This window comes from Diadema antillarum, unplaced genomic scaffold, assembly GCF_040938485.1.
Source record: "Diadema antillarum isolate AM-2024a unplaced genomic scaffold, OU_Dant_1.0 seq00001041_RagTag, whole genome shotgun sequence".
NCBI lineage: Eukaryota > Metazoa > Echinodermata > Echinoidea > Diadematoida > Diadematidae > Diadema > Diadema antillarum.
Genome location: NW_027271872.1, coordinates 1500752 through 1524880, shown reverse-complemented (window position 1 = coordinate 1524880; position 24129 = coordinate 1500752). Strand labels below are relative to the sequence as shown.

General features: G+C 39.1%; 1 protein-coding gene across 1 annotated transcript in view; it reads right to left on the bottom strand.

Annotated features, from left to right (window-relative positions):
- LOC139743012 (LIM and senescent cell antigen-like-containing domain protein 2) overlaps positions 1-22681 on the bottom strand; it is a 38802-nt gene extending 16121 nt beyond the window's left edge. Inside the window, exons 1-4 of the mRNA XM_071653517.1 lie at positions 22591-22681; positions 13824-13934; positions 1210-1255; positions 459-525 (exon numbers count right to left, since the gene is read on the bottom strand). Of these exons, the coding sequence (XP_071509618.1) occupies positions 459-525; positions 1210-1255; positions 13824-13934; positions 22591-22601 (235 nt within the window). The 5' untranslated portion in view covers positions 22602-22681. The remainder of the gene's footprint in view (positions 1-458; positions 526-1209; positions 1256-13823; positions 13935-22590) is intronic.
- Between the last annotated feature and the right edge of the window lie 1448 nt (positions 22682-24129).

Here is a 24129-nt window from a genome sequence, read left to right as displayed (position 1 = left end):
TTAGCCTTACACTATCAAACTGCCCATTACATCTGGCACTTGCAGTTGGCTAGAACCCACAACAGTCATGAACAGAGACTATGCTCCAGAAGTTTATTCAGGGCAAAGTGGGTGTGTCCACGGAAGTGCAACATAGTCTCTGGAATGGTCGCTGCAATTTAGTGTGGAAATTGACCAGGGGGCATTTTTCAAGAAGCGTATTATTGGATTTTTTTTGTTGGTTTTTTTTTTTTTGACACATTCACTCTTAGCTAATCAGATGCTAGGATCTTAATAGCTTATAACACTAACAGTAAGTCAGCAAAAAAAAAAAAAAAAAAAAAAATGAAATGTCCCAGATACTGGTAAAGAACAATGACCCCCCCCCCCAAAAAAAAAAAAAGACCTACAGTCTGGTAGACAGGCCACACATCTTGAGGAAATATTATGTGGGTACAACCTGTAATTCAAACACTTACTGCATTTTCCGCAGCATGGAGCAAACAGGACGTTGAAGTCATGTTCACAGTACTTCCTGCCTTCGAACTGCAGACAAATAAAATTTGATACACATCGTAATATCTCAATTTGCTCTGAGCACGGCAAAACATCGTCTTGGGTCCAAAGTTTGGCATCCTGTGTTCAGCTCACAAAGTTGTTCAAATTCAGCCCTTTGACGGAGTGCAAACTGAACTTTTCTTGATTAGAATTACAAAATCAGCATTGCACACAGATTTATGATGTTGAGTTTTAAGGACAAACTTCTTTTTTTTTTCAAATGGAATGTACCTCTTTGTTATAAATGGCACATGTACAGAAAAAGAATTCTCAAGTTCATTTAGGGTAATGTGAGAACTGCTGTATGTACATGTATCCTAAATAAGTTTCTCCATTTGGGACATAAAATCAGATAATATGGACATCATATTTATATGCATAACAAAACAAATATCAGAACTTTCTGTACTGCAAATAGTATGAACCCCCCCCCCCAAAAAAAAAGAAGCAATGAATAATATATAAAAACAATTTGTTTTACTTTGTTTTATTTAAATCTCCTCCACTTCAAAACTGATTTTCATCAAATATACTTGAATTCCTCTTACAATTTTATGCTCAATATCTCATATAAATGGTTTCTATTTATATTGCACAAAAGCTTAAAATTTGACCCCCCCCCCCCCTTTCTCAACCAAATCTATACCTTCCCTTTAAAGGGAACACACTCACCTCAAAGAAGACCCCTCCTGGAAAAGGTCGGAAGCACTGAGCGCATCTAAGAACAGAATGAGACACGAAAAGTGATGAATCACCAGGCAGTTATGACATGGAGAGCCCTTCTTCATCAACTCAACTTTCACACATTGAAAGCATCAGCCATCTTTGGCAAGTCCTTAATTAAAGGGATGGTATAGTATTGGTTGAGGTGAGGATTCAGCTTTTAGCTTTTTGCGAGATACTTGGAAACCACTTCATGAAATGTTAATGAGCATACGATTCTAGAAGAGGAATTCAAAGTTTATTTGATGAAAATCGGTTTTGAAATGGCTGAGCTATCCAGAAACAAAGTGAAACAAAGCAATCCTAATTAAAAGTATGTCCCACCTTTTATTAGGATTGCTTTGTTTTGATATCTCAGAAATTGCAAAACTAATTTTAATCAAATGAACTTTGAATTCCCTTTACAACCATATATCAATGCTCTTTTATATTTCTTATGAGGTTTTTATTATCTCAAAAAATCATCATCAAAAAACAATGGAAACCTGAAGCCGCATCTCCACCAAAACTGTACCATCCCTTTAACTGCCATAAACCTTCACAATGGCAACTGAGACTACAAGCATGTACACTGTTTGTCCAGTCATGAATCAAACAACTTTACACAGCAGTCGTACAAAAGATATTGGTGCATACATACATGTACATGTGTATTCTGTTGAATGTTTCTGTATTTTACATCTTCGTATTCTTTGGTATGAATTCTTTTTATTCTCAAGTTCTGCAATCTTTGGTAGCTAGAAATATGTTTACCCAAAAGTCATAAAAAGACACGAAAAGAGAGAAGAAATATTTATTTGCATCCATACATCCCACAATGCCTACATTGTAGCAACTGTGCTATTCTCTTGAAATTGAGCCTGTACGCTGTACACCTACATTCTATTACTACACTTGTACATGAAGCTACACTGTACATTGTACTTTATACATGAAAGGGCCTGCACTTTGAAACTTCACAGCCTGAATTCAGGCTTTTGCCTGAAAACTGTCATCCCCGACACACTCTACTAGCAATCAACTTCAGATCACACATGTATGACAAACGGCTTGCGATAAAGGCTATGGGCTGTCTGGGGGCTTAAGCTGGCAGAGACACGACGGATTTTGGATGTGACGATACACATAATATCCTGATCTGCTCTTCCTGCAGACAGACTATTGCTTTAGTATGCTATACCACAATTTTTGCTTGGAACCGGGAAGACATATTCTGTGGCCAATAACACATAGTTTGCAGGCACAAACCCTTATTGGTCATAAAGGAGTCTGTGTGCGCCAAGACTACCAAGGCACTGCAGCCTCTCCCAAGAAGCTACAACACATTGCCAGTGGTGCATGCAGGTAGTCTTGCTGCAGACTCCTTTGCAACCAACAAGGGTTTGTGCCTGCAAACTAGATAACACAAACGTTGCCAGATACATCTCCTTCAGTTCATAAGCGAAAAACAATCAACACAAAATTGCAGATTATGTACTCTGTCTTGATACCACACTAGAAAATTGATTTCGAAATATCCGAGATATCCAAAAACAAAGTAAATGAAAGTGGTCCTTATAAAAGTGGGATCCACCATTCATTAGGATCACTTTTGTTTTTGGATGTCTCACCCATTTCAAAACCAATTTTCATTAAATAAACCTTGAATTGTCTTAGAATCATATGTTCTTTAATGTTTCATATAGGTGGTTTCCAATTATGTCACAAAAAGTTAAAACTTGATATACCAAAAATTCTGTCATGATGTCTTGATGCAAAACAAAATCAGTATCATCACACCAGCAACAACAACAACAACAATGTATACAACTTTAGCAACGGGATAAATTATAAACATTTCAATGAAGTCATTTCCAAAAGAACATGGATAAGTTTTCTAGGGGTAGAACAAACATTTTCTTTAAAACGAACTGTCAGAAATCAAGTTTACAATCCCAGGTACTCAGTATGGCTAACAACCTACTATGCAAAATTATGAATGTTTTTACTTTTGGGGAGCACTGTTACAAAAATCACAAAATACTCAGGCTGACTGAAATAAAATCCCAGAATACAGGTATACAAAAAAAAATATATATATAGATATAATTATAAAAAGTGACACACTGTCGAACTCATCAAAAAGGTGTTGAGCAAAAAGTGACAGAAGACAGCTAGGGATACAAAGTATGATCTACATAGTACATCCTTAAAGGGACTGTACAGTACTGGTTGAGGTGGGGATTCATGTTTTGAACATTCTTAAGTGAGATAATGAGAAACCTCTTATGAAATATGAAAGAGCGTGTAATTTCAAAAAGGATTCAACGTTTATTTGATGAAAATTGGTTTTCAAATGGCTGAGATATCCAAAAATGTGATAATAATAAAAGGCGACATGCCACAACTTTATTAGGATCTCTTTGTTTCACCTTGTTTTTGGATATCTCAGCCATTTCAAAACCGATTTTCATCAAATAAACTTTTGATACCCCTTAGAATAGCATGCTCTTTGGCATCTCATAGAGTGGTTTCTGAATATCTCGCAAAACGTAAAAAGCTAAATCCTCACCTCGACCAGAACTGTACACACCCTTTAAAGGAGAAAGGGAAGGGTTATAGGGAAAGTGGGACTAAAACGGGGGCGGGGCATGAAAATGACATTTGAAAATTGAGTGATACAGTGAGTGATGAATGAGGAGAAGCTAAGGTTAATATCACACCATGCACCACTCAGCTGGGTTTGGCTCAGTACTTTACACACAGCAGCCCAAAGCTCCTGTGAGCCTCATAGACCGGGGGCCCAGAAGATTTATTCAGCTGAAAAGGGTCACACTTTTTATTGGTCTCATCATATAGGGATGTGTCCAAGGGTCAATAAAATGCATTGCTGGCAAGTCACATCCTGTACCGTAAGCCTAGGGACCACAAAAAAGGACCCCGAAAAATGCATTTATTCAGCCGAAGGGGGTCACGGACAAAAGTTGGTGGATATTGTTCCTTTGGGTGTACTTATCATGAAAACAGCAATGCCAGCTATTTTATCCTGTACGGGGCCCCAGACAGTAGCCCCAAATGGCCCCAGAAATATGGTGTTATTCAGCTGAAAAGGGTCACGGCTAATTTCTTTTGCAATGGAAGTAGTTCCCATCAGAGATATCCAAAACACCAATGCCAGCTATTTTATCCTGTACGGGGCCCTAGACAGTAGCCCCAAAGGGCCCCATCCCCCATAGGCCTACGTACAAACATACACAAACATTGATTTTATTCAGTTGAAAAGAGTCACGGCTAATTTCTTTTGCAATTGAAGTAGTTCCTATCAGAGATATTTAAAACACCAATACCAGCTATTTTATCCTGTACGGGGCCCCAGACAGTAGCCCCAAAGTGCCCCACCCCCATAGGCCATACGTACAAACACACACAAACATTGATTTCATTCGTGCAGCTGAGAAGAGTCACGGCTAATTTCATTTGCATTGGAAGGAGTACCCATCAGAGATATCAAAAACACCAAAGTCAGCTATGTTATCCAGTACGGGGCCCCGGACAGTAGCCCCAAAGGAGCTCCCCCCCCCCCTCCCCCAACACACACACCGACACTAGTTTCATTCAGCTGAAAAGAGTCACGGCTAATTTCTTTTGCAATGGAAGTAGTACCCATCAGAGATATCCAAAATACCAAAGCCAGCTATTTTATCCTGCACGGGGCCCCAGTCAGTAGCCCCAAATTGCTCCCTCCCCCCCCCCCCACACACACACATTGATTTTGTTCAGCTGAAAAGGGTCATGGCTACTTTCTTTTACCATTGGTAGTAGGCATACTCATCAGAGATATCCAAAACACTAAAGCCAGTTATTTTATCCTGTACGGGGTCCCAGACAGTAGCCCCGAAGTGCACCCCCAACACACACACACACACACACACACACACACACACACACACACACACACAAAACACCCACACACACACACACACACATTAGTTTCATTCAGCCAAAATGGGTCACGGCTAATTTCTTTTGCAATGGAAGTATACCCATCAGAGATATCCAAAGCACCAAAGCCAGTTATTTTATCCTGAACGGGGCCCCAGACAGTAGCCCCAAAGTGCCCCCCCCCCCTCCACATACACACACATACACATACACACACACACACACGCACACACACACACACACACACACACACACACACACACACACACTAGTTTCATTCAGCTGAAAAGGGTCACGGCTAATTTCTTTTGCAATGGAAGTAGTACCCATCAGAGATATCCAAAATACCAAAGCCAGTTATTTTATCCTGTATGGGGCCCCGCACAGTATAGCCCCAAACACGGGTAATTTCTTTTGCACTGGAAGAAGTACCTATCAGAGATATTCAACACACCAAGGCTAGTTATTTCATCCTGCACAGAGCCCTAGACAGTAGCTTCACAGTGTCCCATCCATTATACATGTACTGTGAATCAGCTGAAAATGGTCTTACAAATTCTTTTGTAACGTTAATATCAGGGCCTACTGAACAGAGATATCACAAACACTAAAGCAAGTCATCTTATCCTGTATACGGGGTCCCATAGTTACAGTAGCAAAACACAAAGGAAGCATACTTCTGTATAGTGCACAACCAAGATGACCATATATTACGAAAACCAGTCATTTCATCTTGTACTGGGCCCAGGTTACAGTAGCCATAAAGTGCCCCTCCCCCACATATTATTATGACATCATTTAGCTGAAAAGAGTCATAGTTGTTTTTCTTTTACAATCGAAGTAGGCCTTAGTTTACATCATAGATACCCAAAACATCAAAGCCAGTTAGGTTTTCCCAGCCAATTTTGCACTTTTGTTCGTTCATTAATTTTGATAGAAGGTTCGAATTCGTAAAATGGGTATTCAAATTGGCTGGTACCCTACGTTCATTCAAATTCGCCTTGACTTGCCGAAAAGTGTATTTCAGTCATTAAATTTCGCGAAAGACAGTCAAATTCCAAACGTGTTCATTCAAATTCAAATCATGCTATTTCTTTGTTTCAGATCTTTTTAACATTTGTTTCTATGTGTGTTTTCGTTTCATCTATGAATTACTGTTATAAAGCAGTAAAAGTGTCATATTTCTTATCTAGTATAACTGGATTTGGTTGTTCTGTAACCAGACTGGTAACGCTCCTTCTCTTTCATATACATGTCATTATAGGCATATACGTGTACCAGTAATGCAGCTTAACTTCATTTTTTATAGTCATGACAGCACAATATATACAGACGTATATCTCTAGAAGACATAGAAAGAATTATATTAAAAAAAAAAACATTTGAGGATCATAACCTTGACTTCTTGTAACTGGCCGACCGCTCGGAATAAAGCGCTCGTAACGGCCAGATAATTTGTGGCTTCTTACTTCTTTGGATTCAAAAGGCACGTTAAAAAATGGTGTCAAAGTCTCTTAAACGAATACGAAAACATGAAATGCTATGATGCTTACAAAACAATAACTACGACGAAAGAAAATAAGGAAAGAGGCCAAGCATGAACATATCTGTTTAACAGACTGCAGAACATGTTAAATTAGATGGCCAGAAATCAATTTGAATGAACGAGCGCAGCATGTAATCACGTGACTATATCATTATGAATTTATGAATGAACGGATAGTGGAATGGTACTTGTATTATATGGATTTCAGTTGAAAAAGTGTTATTTAGAATAAGGTTAGAGGTAATGTGAATGTTTCAAAATAAATTTGAATGAAGAGATTAATATGACATAGAACTACCATGTCATCTAGGCGAAGTTTTTGCTAAATTTAATTCAACATTAAAGAATTCGATTAAAAGAGGTGCGATATTGGCCCGGATGCAGGGCCCTTGACAGGTATAGCCCCAAGGTATTCCCACCCCATATGAATTAATTGTTTTTAGGTGAAAACAGTCATGTATGCCTATTTTCCTTGGCAGTGGAATTAACAGCTGAGATACGTAAAACACAAACCCATCCAGTTAAGGGGCCCCCAGCCAGTAGCTGGAAAGTGCTCCCGTATTATTATATTCTAAGTGAAAAGAATCATTGCCATAATTTCTTTTGCATTGGAAGTAGTACTCAAGGAGGTATCAAAAACACCGAAACCAGTTATATAGCTGTACGGGGCCCCACGGAGTGTTCCTAAAGTGTCCCCACATGTAATTCCACTATCAAGATCTGCATCCCGATCTATTCAATCTGTCAGATCGGGAGAGAGCGGCAAAAGTGTACGGGGACCGGGAGTATCGTGGCAGCAGCGTTTGGGTGATGGGGTTGGGTCTGGCAATTTTACAGATCAGGAAGAAATTTTGAACTGGTTCAAAATTTCTTCCTCATCTCCCCATCAAGATTGACCTATTTTGAATCGTAGCTCAAACGGGGAGAGAGCAGTGACAGTGTAAATACCGCGGGATGAACGTAACAATTCCAGGTTTTTCTGACCGTAGTAACAGCGGCACAAGAACGGGAAATATAGTCTAAACTAGACACCGACGACATGGTCCCGCTGCTGCGCCGCTTTCTTGATCAAAGCACGACCTTCCCGCTTTAACGACGCTCTCACTAAGTTCTCTACTCTCGTATAAAATCAAGGCCTGTTCCCACGACGCTTCATTCCTGCTTCGATAACGCTGTTGGCCGCTTTAGCTACGCTGTTCCTACGCTTCCCCAGACTCAATTATGCACGTCTTCCGCTCTCGCCGCTCTAAAATCGAACGTAGCCGATACGCTGGAAAATGTTTGCCAGAACAGCAAAACTGATGATGATGAGGAGGGCGCGTTGTCGTTGTCGCGAATATGAAGACGAAGGAGCGCATACTTAAGAAGAAGAGATGCACACAATAAAGAGAATAAAGCAAAACACTTTGGAGCTACTGTACGGGACCCCGTGCAGGATAAGATATCTGACTTTGGTATGTTTGATATCCGATGGATACTACTTCCATTGCAAAAGAAATTAGCCGTGACCCTTTTCGGCTGAATGAAACCAATATAAAAATTATGTGTGTGTGTGTGTGTGTGTGTGTGTGTAGGGGGCACTTTGGGGCTACTGTCTGGGGCCCCGTACAGGATAACATAACTGGCTTTAGTGCTTTGGATATCTCTGATGAGTACTACTTCCGATTGCAAAGAAAGTAGCCGTGACCCTTTTCAGCTAAATAAAATCAATGTGTGTGTGTGGGGGGGGGGGGGGGGAGGGGGAGGGGGTAACGGGACAATTTGGGGCTACTGTCTGGGGCCCCATGCAGGATAAAATAACTGGCTTTGGTATTTTGGATTTCTCTGATGGGTACTAATTCCATTGCAAAAGAAATTAGCCGTTACCCTTTTTCAGCTGAATGAAACTATTGTGTGAGTATGTGTGTTGGGGGGGGGGGGCACTTTGGGGCTATTGTCTGGGGCCCCGTACAGGACAAAATAACTGGCTTTGGTGTTTTGTATGTCTCTGATGGGTACTACTTCCATTGCAAATGGAATTAGCCGTTACTCTTATCAGCTGAATAAAGTCAATGTGTGTGTAAAAGAATCACTGCTATAATTTCTTTTGCAATGGAAGTAGTACTCAAGGAGGTATCAAAAACACCGAAACCACTTATATAGCTGTACGGGGCCCCACGGAGTGTTCCTAAAGTGTCCCCACATGTAATTCCACTATCAAGATCTGCATCCCGATCTATTCAATCTGTCAGATCGGGAGAGAGCGGCAAAAGTGTACGGGGACCGGGAGCATCGTAGCAGCAGCGTTTGGGTGATGGGGTTAGATCTGGCAATTTTACAGATCGGGAAGAAATTTTGAACTGGTTCAAAATTTCTTCCTCATCTCCCCATCAAGATTGACCTATTTTGAATCGTAGCTCAAACGGGGAGAGAGCAGTGACAGTGTAAATACCGCGGGATGAACGTAACAATTCCAGGTTTTTCTGACCGTAGTAACAGCGGCACAAGAACGGGAAATATAGTCTAAACTAGACACCGACGACATGGTCCCGCTGCTGCGCCGCTTTCTTGATCAAAGCACGACCTTCCCGCTTTAACGACGCTCTCACTATTAAAGTTCTCTACTCTCGTATAAAATCAAGGCCTGTTCCTACGACGCTTCATTCCTGCTTCGATAACGCTGTTGGCCGCTTTAGCTACGCTGTTCCTACGCTTTCCCAGACTCAATTATGCACGTCTTCCGCTCTCGTCGCTCTAAAATCGAACGTAGCCGATACGCTGGAAAATGTTTGCCAGAACAGCAAAACTGATGATGATGAGGAGGGCGCGTTGTCGTTTGTCGCGAATATGAAGACGAAGGAGCGCATATTTAAGAAGAAGAGATGCACACGTACTACTGTACAGGACCCCGTGCAGGATAAGATATCTGACTTTGGTATTTTTGATATCCGATGGATACTACTTCCATTGCAAAAGAAATTAGCCGTGACCCTTTTCGGCTGAATGAAACCAATATATGTGTGTGTGTGTGTGTGTGTGTAGGGGGCACTTTGGGCTACTGTCTGGGGCCCCGTACAGGATGAAATAACTGGCTTTAGTGCTTTGGATATCTCTGATGAATACTACTTCCGATTGCAAAAGCAAGTAGCCGTGACCCTTTTTAGCTGAATAAAATCAATGTGTGTGTTGGGGGGGGGGGGGAGGGGAGGGGGGTAACGGGACAATTTGGGGCTACTGTCTGGGGCTACTGTCTGGGGCCCCATGCAGGATAAAATAACTGGCTTTGGTATTTTGGATTTCTCTGATGGGTACTAATTCCATTGCAAAAGAAATTAGCCGTGACCCTTTTTCAGCTGAATGAAACTATTGTGTGAGTATGTGTGTTGGGGGGGGGGGGGGGGCACTTTGGGGCTACTGTCTAGGGCCCCGTACAGGACAAAATAACTGGCTTTGGTGTTTTGTATGTCTCTGATGGGTACTACTTCCATTGCAAATGAAATTAGCCGTTACTCTTATCAGCTGAATAAAGTCAATGTGTGTGTGTGTTTGTACGTAGGGCTTATAGGGGGTGGGGCACTTTGGGGCTACTGTCTGGGGCCCCGTGCAGGATAAAATAGCTGGCTTTGGTGTTTTGGATATCTCTGATTGGTACTCCTTCTATTGCAAAAGAAATTAGCCCTGAATCTTTTTAATTGAATAAAATCAATGTTTGTGTGTGTTTATACGTAGGCCTACGGGGGGTGGGGCCCTTTCGGGCTACTGTCTAGGGCCCCGTACAGGATAAAATAGCTGGCATTGGTGTTTTGGATATCTCTGATGGGAACTACTTCCATTGCAAAAGAAATTAGCCGTGACCCTTTTCAGCTGAATAACACCATATTTCTGGGGTCCTTTGGGGCTACTGTCTGGGGCCCCGTACAGGATAAAATAGCTGGCATTGCTGTTTTCATGATAAGTACACCCAAAGGAACAATATCCACCAACTTTTGTCCGTGACCCCCTTCGGCTGAATAAATCCATTTTTCGGGGTCCCTTTTTGTGGTCCCTAGGCTTACGGTACAGGATGTGACTTGCCAGCAATTCATTTTATTGACCCTTGGCCACATCCTTACATGATGAGACCATCAAAAAGTGTGACCCTTTTCAGCTGAATAAATGCTCTGGGCCCCCGGTCTATCATAGTCTCCAAATTCTAAACCTTTTTTTTTTTTTTTCGTGTGTGTGACAAATTAAGGGTTATGACTGGTGGCAGGGCTTTTTTCTTCGAACTTTAATTCAGAGCCTATTTTAATAGTTGGCATTCTACTTGATACTACAGTAATGGTACAGTGCTATTTTATAAAGACTAATTAAACGTTGCCCTTTAGGGAAAAACAAATCTGTGAGTATTTTACAAGTGTTGTCACAGTCATTATATGCCCTTTTCATCCACTAGGTACTCTATAGAGGTTCTATCCTACCATTCAAGTACATGTAAATTCATTTATTTTTGTTTCAAGTCTTCTTCTTGTATCACTCAAATTTTCACTTACATTGTAAATGGCAAAGCTTTTGCTTCATCTTACTTAAAATAATTTTCACTCACAGTACCATTTCTTTATACATGTACATTGTAAGCATGAAGATCAGAACTGACCTGGAATTCATAAAGAAGAAAAAAAGTTTCCTTCATTTTCACTGTACAACTACTGGTACTCAATGCACACAGTATGGTCTACGCTCTTGTACCATGTATTATCCCGTATGTATGGACGAGAAAACAAGAGGTCTGAATTTGAGACTACAGCTTCAGGGAGTGTCTTGAATGAGGGAACCAGCTCTATGGACCATTCCTCACATACTTGTCCATGTATAGGAGCTCGCCTGCTACACAAATTACACACTGTATAGTGGAACAGTAGCGATGTACGGTAGAAGAGACACCGAAATTTGTCATTCTGATTTGTACTGTTTACACACTGGAGGGAGTGGGTCCTGAAGAAAGGATGTACAGTATGTCCCCCCCCCCCCCACCAAAAAAAAAAAAAAAAAAAAATACAATCAGATTTTCGCATTGATAACAGTAACACCCATTATGATTAAATTGTCTAAATGCTACTTCAGGGTCTTAAAATATAACATTTTAGCTCTATTTTGCAGGAAACCCCATTCGATTTGGTTAAGCGGTCACAGAGAAATGTTGATTGTTGTAAAGCATGTCATGAGTCTGATTCTTCCAAGTTTAGCACTTCGATGATCTTGTGTGTGAATACAATAGACAGAACTTGGAGGGAAGAGATTCCCGACATCCTCTACAAAATTCCTCATTTCTCTTTGACTACTGCAGCAAATCGAATAGGGTTTTCTGTAAGATGTGGGCAATGAGTTATAGTTTCATACCCTGAATTTGTATTTAGATTGATTCAACATTTTTAAAGATATCATTGTGGAGGGTCCCGTTGTAATTTTTTTTGGGACATACGGTACAGTATTTATAATCTTGTGTCACACAACGACAGAATTTCATTCGCTTATTGCACGGCACATGAAGTAGCACTTGAATATTAAAAAGGAGAATTCTGGAGTAGATAAAATTAAGTTGTCTGATATCAATTAACAAACAAAGAGCGACATTTCATATTAGCACAACAGTGAAAATTTGATCACAATCAAATACAAATTAAGGAACTTACAAAAATTGTGAATTTTTAGTGATTTTCATAAAACGCTTCTTGAGCCAAATGTGTAGGGCCTACGGGTCATGATGATGTCATATATATTCTCACAACTTGCCACAGTTTTTCTACAGAATCTTGAAATTTCCACATTTCTTTTTTAATTCAAATGCAATTAATATCCCCTAGTTTCAAATCTGCTATGGGCCACTTTGAGTAAAAATAAATAAATAAATAAATATATAATAAATAAAATAAAATACAAAAATAAGGAACACAGATATTGGTATGTGGCTACACTAGCATAAATCATTCCATATTATGACAACTACACAATGTTAAATTACATCTATGTACAGGTAATTCCGTTTCGCCCAGACTTTACTGACATAGGTTATCTACAATCTTTGTATCCTGTACTCATACTAATTGTTTGCATGCACACTAAAGGGAATCTTTTTTCCCCCACACAAACATGATCCAAATCCAGTTTATTTTTTTCAGACTACCGGATGATTTTTGAAGGCCTGCTTGAAATTTCACACACACCATACCTGCATACAACCTTTAGTGCAAACTCAACTACCTACAGTACAGCTTCCTCATCGAGCACACAGTGTTTATTCAAGTCTCTACACTCTAGGCAAAACACTAAATACAAACTCGTCACTGACTCAATGAACTACAATGCATTATATGATACTTTCAGCCTCCAGTACAGAGATAATCTGGTGTAAATCAAAATCTGTTCTTGTGCAATAAAAATAATGTACATCATATAAAGCAATACTCATACAGTTTATACTTCATACACCACAGACACAGACACGCCAAATACATTGTATGCCCTTCACCTTGAATACAAGAAATAAAGTACACAGTCTTTCAGTGCTTATCAGCATAACACGTCACAGACACTTCTAAGTCTTAATACGAAACAGGATTTATGCTCAAAATTGAACTTAAACTCGATTCACCAAGTTATGCTCAATAAATTGAGTGTAAGATCAATTGCAACTCTTTATGAAACAGGCCCCTGGGCCCTGTTTCATAAAGCTGTTCGTAAAGTTACAAACAATTTTATACGAGCGACTGGTGATCACTTCTTGTGCTGAATTATGGAAATTCTGGTATTAAAGTACAGCACATCAGAATTGGTCACCAGTCGCTCGTAAGTTGTTCGTAACTTTAGGAACAGCTTTATGAAACAGGGCCCTGGGGGTGTTTTATAAAGCTGTTCGTAAAGGTACGAACAACATACGAGCGACTGGTGACCAGTTTTTGTGATGAATTATTGAAATTCTGGTAAGTATAGCACATCACAACTGATCATCAGTCGCTCGCTCGTATAAGTTGTTCGTAACTTTACAAACGGCTTTATGAAACACCCCCTGGTGTGATTTGAATGATAAACAAAATATATATATATGCAAAATGTTAATTACTACGAAATAAGAACTTACACAAAACAGTGCTCATGCCAGACCTCCCCATGAGAGTTGACGATGCGCTCTTCCTGCTTGAAGCCAGAATGGCATCGCACACACACGGAATTAATCAGCGACATCTCTGTACTGTAGAAAAGAGAAAGAAAAAAATTTTGATTATACACCTTTTATTTAATCATTTTCAACTGAAAATAAAGCTGTATCCATACAAAACATTGTTGTATAAAACAATATATATTCTAATATCAAACTAGAAATATCACTTAAGGTGATTAATACCCCCGCCCCGTGACGACAGTCTTACCCAAGGAATGATCTTTCCTTGATCTTCTGCCATTTAAATGCCGTTACCATGGCAACGCAGCTTCCGACACGTCCGAAAAATATGTCTTGCACATCTTCCCACCAAGACTATTGTGTGTGCCACATTTCATAAGCTTTTGTCAAAAACTGAGGAAGTAGTTCAATCCACAAGATCTTTCCTTGATCTTCCACCATTAATATGCCGTTACCATGGCAACGCAGCTTCCGACATGTCCAAAAAATATGTCTGCACATCTTCCCACCAAGACCAATGTGTGTGCCACATTTCATGAGCTTCAGTCGAATACAGAGGAAGTAGTTCAATCCGCAAGATCTTTCCTTGATCTTCTGCCATTTATATGCCGTTACCATGGCAACGCAGCTTCCGACACGTCCGAAATATATGTCTTCCACATCTTCCCACCAAGATCAAGGTGTGTGCCACATTTCATAAGCTTTGGTCAAAAAACTGAGGAAGTAGTTAAATCCGCAAGATCTTTCCTTGATCTTCTGCCATTAATATGCCGTTACCATGGCAACATACTTTCGGGTACTGTCAAAAAATGCGTCTTGCACATCTACAACCAAAGGCACACATCTGTACCAAGTTTCATGGAAATTGGGCAAAAACTGAGGAAGTAGTTTGCAACACAAAATTTTCCATCATTTTGGCTCATAATATGTGAGCTGTTACCATGGCAACATACTTTTTGTCACTGTCAAGAAATGTGTCATGCTGACCTATATCCTAAGACAAACATTCAATATGAATTCCATGAGAATTGGAAGAACACTGATGAAGCAGTTTTGCCATGAAGCATTTTGCCCTATATTTTACCAATAACATGCCGTTACCATGGCAACGCACTTTTTGCCACTGCGGAAATATGTGTCTTGCACATTAACATATTCAGATGAACATCTGTACCTAATTTCATAAAAATTGATCAAAAACTGTGGGAGGAGTTCGCGACGCAAGATTTGTACCCATTTTTGCCCATAATATGCCGTTACCATGGCAACGTACTTTTGGGTACTGTCAAAAAATACGTCTTGCACATCTACAACCCAAGGCACACATCTGTGCCAAGTTTTATGGGAATCGGTTGAAAACTGAGGAAGTAGTTCGCGACGCAAGATTTGTAACGGACCGACCGCCCGACCGCCCGACCGCCCGACCGTCCGCCCGACCGTCCGCTGATTCCTATATACCCCCTTCAAACTTCGTTTGGCGGGGGTATAAATATGGCATAATTCTTGTCTGTGAAACCTTAAAATTCACAATGATAGTATAAGATATCAACAAACTTGTGACATTGGGTTGAAAGTTGCTAGGCAACAGTGCTAAACACCAAACACCTAGATATGGAAATGTACAAATTAATTGTCCTTATTGCCCATAAGTTTGCCATTGTAACTTTTTGCACTGAGAGCACTCAATGCATGAAAATCATATCTACTGTATTTGCTAAGTGACTTCCACTCTGTGCTTGGATTCTCCCCTCTGCCACACACAAAGACCACAGATACTGTATAAGTTGTTACTTTTGTGAGTGTTTACTTTTTGTGAAAATGTTGCCATGTGCAAGGGTAACAGAGCATTTACAATAGCGTCGGTATCACTTGTCAAAAACATCTTGCAAAAACGTGTGCCATGTCATTTGCAAGAAAAAAAAAATCACTGTACACAAAAATATTAGTTTAATAGCCAAAATGGAACGGTTGTTGAGACCAAAATTACTTCAAATCATGTGCATGCACAGTAGGGTGGCAAAAAATTGTGATACTTTAATAGTCGTTTGCAATGACAGTGCACGTCGTGGTGAATCTATTTTCGCATGGATTTCATTTTTAAATAGCTGTGAGCATACAAGATTGTAAAGCATTTGAAGTACCGTACAGGCTTTGAAGTTGAGAAGTACCAGTAGCTGCCACTAAATATTCATAGTCATCAAAGAGAGAAGCCTACTACAACTTCTGTGCAGAAAAACTTTCTAAACCAAAGATCATATTGAGCTGGCTTACTTCAACATATTGTGGCTAACTTTACTAAGGTTCACAAAAAGTTGGCATGTATACCTTTGAGTTAACCTAAACTTAGTTAACTTTGTTGATAGTGACAACCCAAGCGGCTTTAAATTTTTAAGTGCAGGGACTTAAAAACTTTAAACTTTAAAGATATTGACCATGTGAAGTGCCAGTCTCATATTAACTAACTTAGGGAATATTATCAATAGTCCTAACCACACAAAATCATGTGGTTAGAATGTGGACAACTTGATAGGGGCACTCCACCTGAGCTTCATTCATAAGTAGCTACATTTGTAGCAGGTCCATGCCTTGACAAGCATGTGGTTCACCTCGACCCTTAGGCTCCGAGCGACTTCTGGTTGTAAATAAATACCACACCCCCAAATGCCTGGGAGGCAGGCGCTCTCACAGGGTGTTCAAACGCAAAAAAAAAATTATACCAGAACAGTATAGCTACTATACGATGAATTCATACGTCTGAAGGCTGACTAACGAAATGACGTATGACAAAACGACGTATAGCGAAAAGACGGTCAGAGCATCGTTTCGAACTAGAACTCCATAATGAATCAGCAGTCCATCATGTCCATTAGGCGTCTGAACGTATGGTGACCACAGAACGGTATAACTGGGCGGGACTTAATGGGAGCACCCATGAAAGGTGACCCCACAGCTGTCACTCATGACCATAAGCAGCATGCGCAGTGGGAAAACTGTACATCTATACGACGTTTTCCTGAGCGGTCTGTCGGCTATACGATGATTCCTCATACGTTGTTTCGTTATCGAGTTTTGGTATAAAATGGCTTGCGTCTGAACAGGGGGTAATATCAAAAGTACAGCGAGCTTGCGTACAGTGCATCATAAATATACATGTTGTGTTCTTCTAGTTATTGAAGAAACGTTTTGGCTATCTGTGCTGCACAATACATCAGAGAGGGCTACTTCAATTTTCGAGGCATACACATCATCAACATCTATACAATTTGTCACTAAAGAGTTTCACTTGACCTAAAACATACCGGTACACATCAAATTTCACCCGCAAAGGCATGAGACTCACACCTCAGGGGTCTTTCTCATACTCACATGCATATCATGCTTTTTTTTTGGCAGAATAATCCAAGATTATTACATTTAAAGGGTGTGTGCAGTTCTGGTCGAGGTGAGGATTTAGCTTTTCACATTTTGCAAGATATTCAGAAACCATTCTATGAGATGTCAAAGAGCATGCAATTCTACAGGGTATCAAAAGTTTATTTGATGAAAATCGGTTTTGAAATGGCTGAGATATCCAAAAACAGTGTGAAACAAAGATATCATAATAAAGTTGTGGCCTGTCGCCTTTTATTATCATCCTTTTTTTGGATATCTCAGCCATTTGAAAACCAATTTTCATCAAATAAACATTGAATCCTTCTTAAAATTACATGTTCTTTCATATTTGTTGCTGTTGTATTATGTGATTTTTACTCGCAATATGTATTATTTGTAACAGGACTCACTTGAAAAGCAGGCCCTTGGGCCCTGAACGTGACTACCCTGTTCTTTTTTTTTTTTTAATAATAAAACTGAATAAATAAATAAACAAATAAATATTTCATGAGAGGTTTCTCATTATCTTACCTAAGAATGTTCAAAACATGAATCTCCACCTCAACCAGTACTGTACAGTCCCTTTAATATGCACTAGACCGCACAAATTACAGCTTGAAAACACTACAGCTTCTTGCAGTAGAAGGAAGAGGGGACACCCCCTACCCCTATTCTCTCACCTCGGCCGTTCGGGTGGCGCTGACGCGCTGCCAAATCTCACGCCTCGCTGCTCCATAGACTTGCCATCTCTGCTTAAAACCATCCCGCTAGCCTACGGCAGTGCATAAGGAATGTATACAAAACATGAGTAAAATGTGACCCAGAACAGCTAGCTGTTACCAGCAGTTGCCATAAATGCCATAATACTGTAAAAGTGGATATTTTCGCACTACTAATTTTTTGCGCTCGGCGGGGTAAGAAGAGTTTCGCGTTCGGCGGGGTAAGAAGAGTTTCGCGTGTTTTTAATTCCGCGGAATCAAGTCATCAACTGCTGGAACATATGGCAAACAAATATAATCGCGTGCTTTTATTTTCACGCTAGTTTCGGGTTGCGCGAAATGTGCAAAAATTTCCACTTTTACAGTATACTTTAGCTGCTGCACTATCAATCAGCCGGTTCACTTCACAATTTTGAGCAAATACGCAAAATGCACTGCACTTTTTGATTTCATCATAAAAAATGTTAGCTGTGTGTCCAGGCCATGATGTAAACCTGTGGTGTACTGGATCTTTCTCTTTCTCTGGACCAACGACCATGCATGTTGACCAGTAATGCACTCAGACCTATCTCAGTGGCCACCTGTTCAATGCAACCACCACAACTACCTTCTGTTTCGGAAAAAAAAATAAAATAAAGAAAAATAATAACAATGAATAATAATAATAATAATCACAATAATAAATAAATAAATAAATAAATACTGTCTTTATTATGCTCTGCACAGAGGTCATGATCTATATCTTTAATACACTGTCATGGACCATCCAATCTGACTTGTAGTCAACATTTGACCATTATGTAGTAGTCACAGAATCACAATTTTGCCCCAGCCACAGTAAATCACTTGTTAGGAAGTCCTGCAAGCATTCCAAAATCTCACTCATAATAGCATTTCACGGTCTCATAAGTTTTTATGAAATACAAACAAAAATCTGTTCTCACATACACGTAATCATATATTTCCCAGATATAACTACATTGTACATGTACAAATTTGTGTATGAAAATTCTTTAATACACAAATGCTCATTGGGCTTGAATTTCATGTAATAATAACCTTTTTGAGGCCAAAATTCAAAATAGTAATGATTTAGAATGGTTACCATTTTGGTAAAGTGATATCTATGAACTACACACTCTGAGATATAATGGCAATTAGAAATGCATAGTTCCTTGCATTCACATGTACATATGTGACCGTGCACCTCAAAACGAACATAAAGTCGCACACACTGATTTTGCGTGAGGACTGAAAATAAGTGAAATGGGTCAACCTAGCCGAACTCGACTTTTTCATATTTTCTGAAAAGAGCAGGTCTTCTTATACATTATGCTAAAATTTGGTATCAAAAAACGGCCAGGAAAGTGTGTTTTATTAGTAGTTTATCTTGAACTTTTTTGGTAGAACAGTGCCATTAGGTGTGTCTTTAGAATCCCTTTTTCATTTCTGAAAAACATTGTCCACACTCTTTGCTTTTAACTCCAATAACTTTTGAAAGGATAGTGCTACTGCTTTGAAAGTTGGCATTAATTATGGACAGAATGTGTTAATGAGGCATGCTTAATTTCAGTTTAATCTGATAATCCCTTCATTGTTGTTACTCTGGTGGTTTACTTCCTGTTTTTTGTCCCATTCATCGCACAGCCAGCACGGTTTGGTAAAGATTAAGCACTTGAATAGACATTGTACTTCAGAGCCTCTTTTCTCAGTTCACACTTTTCCTGAGTTTGTGCTTTCTTTCCAATATTTAGATAGGTTAGGAGAGTCCATTTGATTTGAGTTATACATCATTTTAAAGCTTAAAGTCTGCTCTTTCAGAATATGGTCTTAACTAAAAATTCATGTCTGGCGACTTTGTGTTTGTTTTGAGGTGCACTACACTTGTACCATAATTGTATTGGTTGCCCTTTTTAGAGGAGCTGGGTAAAAATCACCTTACATAGGTTAAGCAATATTTGCACATTGAAATGTCTTTTAATGATAAGAACTATTTAAACACAGTTTTAATGAGAAATTATGCAGAATAACCAATGGATGATTTTGTTTCTACGTCAAACGGCAGACGATCTGAGCTAGGAATAATGTAACTCTGTTATTCTGATAACTCAAGATATACACTGAACTCTACCTGCTCATAATTGTTAGACTGGTTGAAACCTTGCTATCAAAGGCATAATCCACCATTTGCCTATGAAACAAAAATCGAGCATTAGTAGTTAACAATAATTCTAAAATGTCAGTTAGGGATAGAACCAACCAAAGTAAAAATCTGTACCAGTATAATCGATGTTGAGCATTGGTAAATATACAAAATGTGAACAATAGTTATGATAAAAATGTTTTACAGACAAAATCATCTACAATTAAGGTTTGATGAGAAAAATAGTGATATCTCCTTATATCTTAGGCCTTATTGCAAAAACTGCATTCATATGGCAGGATGTTTTGTGATACAAGTGACCTACACATTATCCATCAAAGTGATATCTTGAACATTCTTTAAATCACTGCTCCCAAAAGTAAACAGGACCTTCAACAAGGCTGACATCTATGATAACATTATTTGTTTATTTTGTATTTTTCTCACATTTGTGGGAAGGAGGATTGTAGCGAAGTGTAAATACTGACATCATTTTCTAAACAAATTTAAGATAACCTTGAAGAGACATATGTACATGTACATTCTTCTTTTTTTTCACTTTTTACTTCTTTTATCAGTTTTAAGAATGTTGACACTGGATGCTTGTTTACATTGTATTGTACTATTCACAAACTGTACATTGTTGAGCGATTCCATTTCAGAAATTCTTTTGTTTTCCTTCACTATAAAAGAAAGCTGAATAATGAACTTAGAAATGTTTCATGTAAAGAAAAATGCACTGTAGAAGTGTGAACAGAGTAGGCAAGATTGTTGGAAACAAATGACAAAACTGACAGGCCTACAATGTACATGTATATTTTGTACCCCCATAAACTTGATTACGTAGATCTACAAATTCATACTTTTAATTACCTGATCCAAAGAGATCTTTCTTTGTTTATGTGTGTATGTGTGTGTGTGTGTGTCAAGAGAATCTTCAGTTAGAATGCACGATCAATGCAGCAACAACAAAAAGATAATGAATGATGAGTATGTTTCTTACTCATCGTACATTTAAACAACCCACTGTTCTACAGATACACACGTGTCGGCCCAACATGTCTGTCATTACACCTTTCTACAGCTGTAGTACAATAAATCTACACTAACTCTACAATTAACGATTGTCTCTTTTCTGAACACAGCTCTACACTGAAAGGCGAAATTGATTGCATAATAATTTGTACTTAAGAATGTAGACTGTCATAGCTAGTACTCTGTATATTGGCTGCTGGAAATAAATGTCATTAAACCAAACAGACCTGAATAGTTTTGAATACACAGGATCATGTGACACTAAAAATACTAATGTGAACAACCAGACAAGAACTAGACTCTATGTTTGCAAAGTACGACGTGAGTCAACTGCAGTTCTTCAGGATTGGAGGAAATGAACAAAAGAAGTTTATAAACGTCTAGAAATGTTATTTACAGACACTGTAGTATGTACAAATATAGACTCTTGTTAAGTGTAGACACTGTCCTGTATCAGTGTATGCCCTATATGGTATGCGTATTGGGCTGCTGGTCGCAGTTAATTCTGACTCAACTGTATCGTATGTTAGACCATAGCTATAGATGTCTAACGTTAGACTTCGACTTTTAGATATAAATTACCATGTTTGGGTGTAAGTTTTTTGCGTTTGATCTGTTGAACAATGCAATGATTACCGGTACTTCAATGAATCATTTTAATTCACGACCAGATACAGACCGATCTTTTTCGGTCAAGGTGTTAACTAGTACAACTGGGGCCTAGGTTTCTATATAGTAAATATAGAGCAGTTAGCAAATCTACCACCAGTGTGTGGTGTCTTGTAGAGAATAAAGTATACAAGCATGTATTGTTGGATAGAAATCTAGACTAGCTACATTTAGAGTCATAGAGATAGGACATACATTGTAGATGGGATAGATCAGTGAAGATTAGAAATGTAATAAATTACCGCCTTCTTTGAAAGTACTGTCCACCATGTCAGTGATAGTGTGTGAACTTAAAAGTTAAAATTAATAGTCGTAAACTTATATGGATATAATACCATACCATCCATAGCATAGCATAGCATATCATAGATTTAATTTACAATGATCCCTGAAAGAATGGTGAACACTTTCATCAGAATATATGGTAGGTGTCTAACTGTGCGTGGAGCGAGATCCAAGTATATCAGCGATTCGGTAAATGTGTTATTTTAGCTGTGTCATTGCAAGGTAACACTGCCTGCGGGATTTGACCTCTTGCTGGCAGACGTGTACGGGGGCACTCTGCGGTATGCGCGGCATGCAGAGTCCGCTGAATTCATAAGCTGTTCATGCTCTGACTCATGCTGAGATAGGGCTGGGACTTTCATTTGTAATATTTGCTGAAGCTCAGGCTGCATCCACAAACTTTACCGATATCTTACGAGAAATCCCACAAATTTACCCGCGTTTGCTCGCTAAGAAAAGCAACGACAATAACTAACTTTGAAACTAATCCCAAGATACTTACGTTCTTGTCATCGGTATTGGCTGAAATCGTCGATATGCCACTCCTAAAATTTACCAGCCGCTCGATTAGCGGAAGTCGATTTCCCGTGAAGTAAACTCCGCTGGCTCCCCAAACTCATGTGATTGAGAATATCGAAATCATTATTGATACGAGCATCAGCGAAAAAGGGGGCACGGTGATCGGAATAGCGCCATCACGTGATCAGAGTTTGAAGAGGAGGGAAGGAAAGTTTCAAACTCGTGTACATACTATTACTACAAAAAAAGTAGTAGTTTTGCCAATTTTGGAAGAGCAGTGCGTTATCAACTGATATAAATATGCAGAGTGAGGTGATGACGTCATCAACTCAAATTATTTTGATATTAAGCAAACAATTACGATGAAAATTCAATTATCTGCGATAAAAGTGTAAAACATGGTGTTATTCCTGGCTGAATATAAGTCGGACGTAGTATGATTCAAAACTGAGTTTTAAATGCGTTTGAAGAATAAAAAAGGTAACTGCAGGATATTGCGTGATTTATGGCAAGTTGTGAGACAAATGACATCATTGACTCATTGATTTGCATTTGTATATCAATTGCCTGTTCAAGAAGCGTTTTCTAAGAAAAAACCACCTAAATTTCAAAATTTTTCATATGTTCATAGATTTCTGTCACTTAAATTCAGTCTTTTCACATTACTCCTTCTCATTAGACTATCTTTTGTGACTCGTCTGGAATTCCTTTTTTCAATATTCCACTTTTGCCTGTCACCAAGAGTCTGATTGAAACAAAGAAAAAAAGTTCCCGGCACTTAGATTTTGACATACATTGTATTTTATTGTAACATTGAAATTAGTCACAGGCAGAAGTAGGCGACCTACCAATAAAAAAAGAAGAAGAAAGAAATAAATAGTCAGTGGCGGATTCCAGGGGGGGGGGGGGGGGGGAGCGCACCGGGCGCGCGCCCCCTTTATTATCTTTTCTTTAAACAAAAGAAATAAATAGAAAAAAAATTGGTTAGGGGTGTGTGCGCCCCTCCCCCTTTTATTTTGTAAAGGCGCCCCCTCTTTACAGAATTCCTGGATCCGCCCCTGAATAGCTGTTATCGATGAAGTTACTGATGATATTATGGTCTCAGAAATATATCAATTCACATAAATTATTTCTGCTTGACATAATTTCAACAAGAAGAAATCATATTCATCGTTTCAAATCCCATTGTTTCTGAGTTGTTACTGTTCTGCAGTGATGACTTTAACGTAATTTGGGGATATAATAAATGCTTTCTCCTTCTCCTTCTTCTTATTCTTCTTATATTTATATGATATTGACTGGCCTTGAGGGAGATACCAGAAAATATTGCCCGCACTGACAGAATATTGCCCGAGTCAAAGACGAGGGCAATATTCTTTCAGTCGGGCAATATTTATCTGGTATCTCCCTCAAGGCCAGTCAATATCATAATTATTACCTATCCCCTAGGTGAATTAGGAAAATATGTGAATACGGCTATACACTATGATATAGATCAAGCCACATTTGACTACCTGTAGAT